This window comes from Apis dorsata, unplaced genomic scaffold, assembly GCF_000469605.1.
Source record: "Apis dorsata unplaced genomic scaffold, Apis dorsata 1.3 scaffold_645, whole genome shotgun sequence".
Lineage (NCBI taxonomy): Eukaryota > Metazoa > Arthropoda > Insecta > Hymenoptera > Apidae > Apis > Apis dorsata.
In genome coordinates this window covers 60,802-61,560 of record NW_006263836.1, presented here as the reverse complement: position 1 = coordinate 61,560, position 759 = coordinate 60,802, and the positions used below count along the sequence as shown (strand labels likewise).

At 45.8% G+C, this 759-nt stretch overlaps 1 protein-coding gene across 1 annotated transcript in view; it reads right to left on the bottom strand.

The window, feature by feature from the left end:
- The window catches only part of LOC102676198 (protein O-mannosyl-transferase TMTC2), a 99,716-nt gene that overhangs the window by 69,229 nt on the left and 29,728 nt on the right, over nucleotides 1–759 (bottom strand). Inside the window, exon 4 of the mRNA XM_031513449.1 lies at nucleotides 2–54. Coding sequence (XP_031369309.1) covers nucleotides 2–54 — 53 coding nt within the window. The remainder of the gene's footprint in view (nucleotide 1; nucleotides 55–759) is intronic.

Sequence of the window (759 nt, the reverse complement as noted above, 5' to 3'; positions counted from 1 at the left end):
GCTTCCCGAAAGAATGCCGATGCTGCGCGTCCGAGTCACGAGGCCGCAATTCACCTGGAAGAGAGAGAGAAAGCTTGTGTACGTGTATATATATATATATATAGAGAGAGGGAGGTTGAACGTAGAGGGGAGCGATTAGAGGGGGGAAGGATAAATGGAAAATTCATCGTAATTGATGGCTCAACGAGGCCACGAATCATTACCGCGGTTCCATTTTCGATCGAGCGATTAATTAGGATCCTTAATTGACGTCGATTCGTTTGTGTACACGTTTCTTTTTTCTTTCTTGATCGCGGAATTAATTGGAAGATTAATTAAAACCGTCGTGGGTACGTTCGTGCATCAAAGGAGGGATCTTGATAATAATGAACAACGATTCCTGTGCTTGTTGGAATCAAACCGGGGTGTCCTGCTGCTAACTCGAATCCAGAGCGTTTCGAAAGCTCGCTACGCTCGAACTACGACATCCGCAAAAATTGACGCGCCTAGCCTTCGAAAAGAAAAAGAGAGAGAAATATACAACTGCCTCCATAGTAACAGGCCAGCATAAAATTTGAGTCCCGTTATTTTTCCACCCGGCAACGAGAGATCGTCCCTTGGCATAAACTTGGAATTGGAGAGCTTGCGCTACCCGAATAATGCGCTATTCTCTCGTGGAACGCGCTTCGTCCGTCGACGACGATCATTTCGACGAACGAAACGTCGACGATAGTTTTCGTGGACGAAAACGGAATAGGGGAATAAAAATGGAAAGGAGGA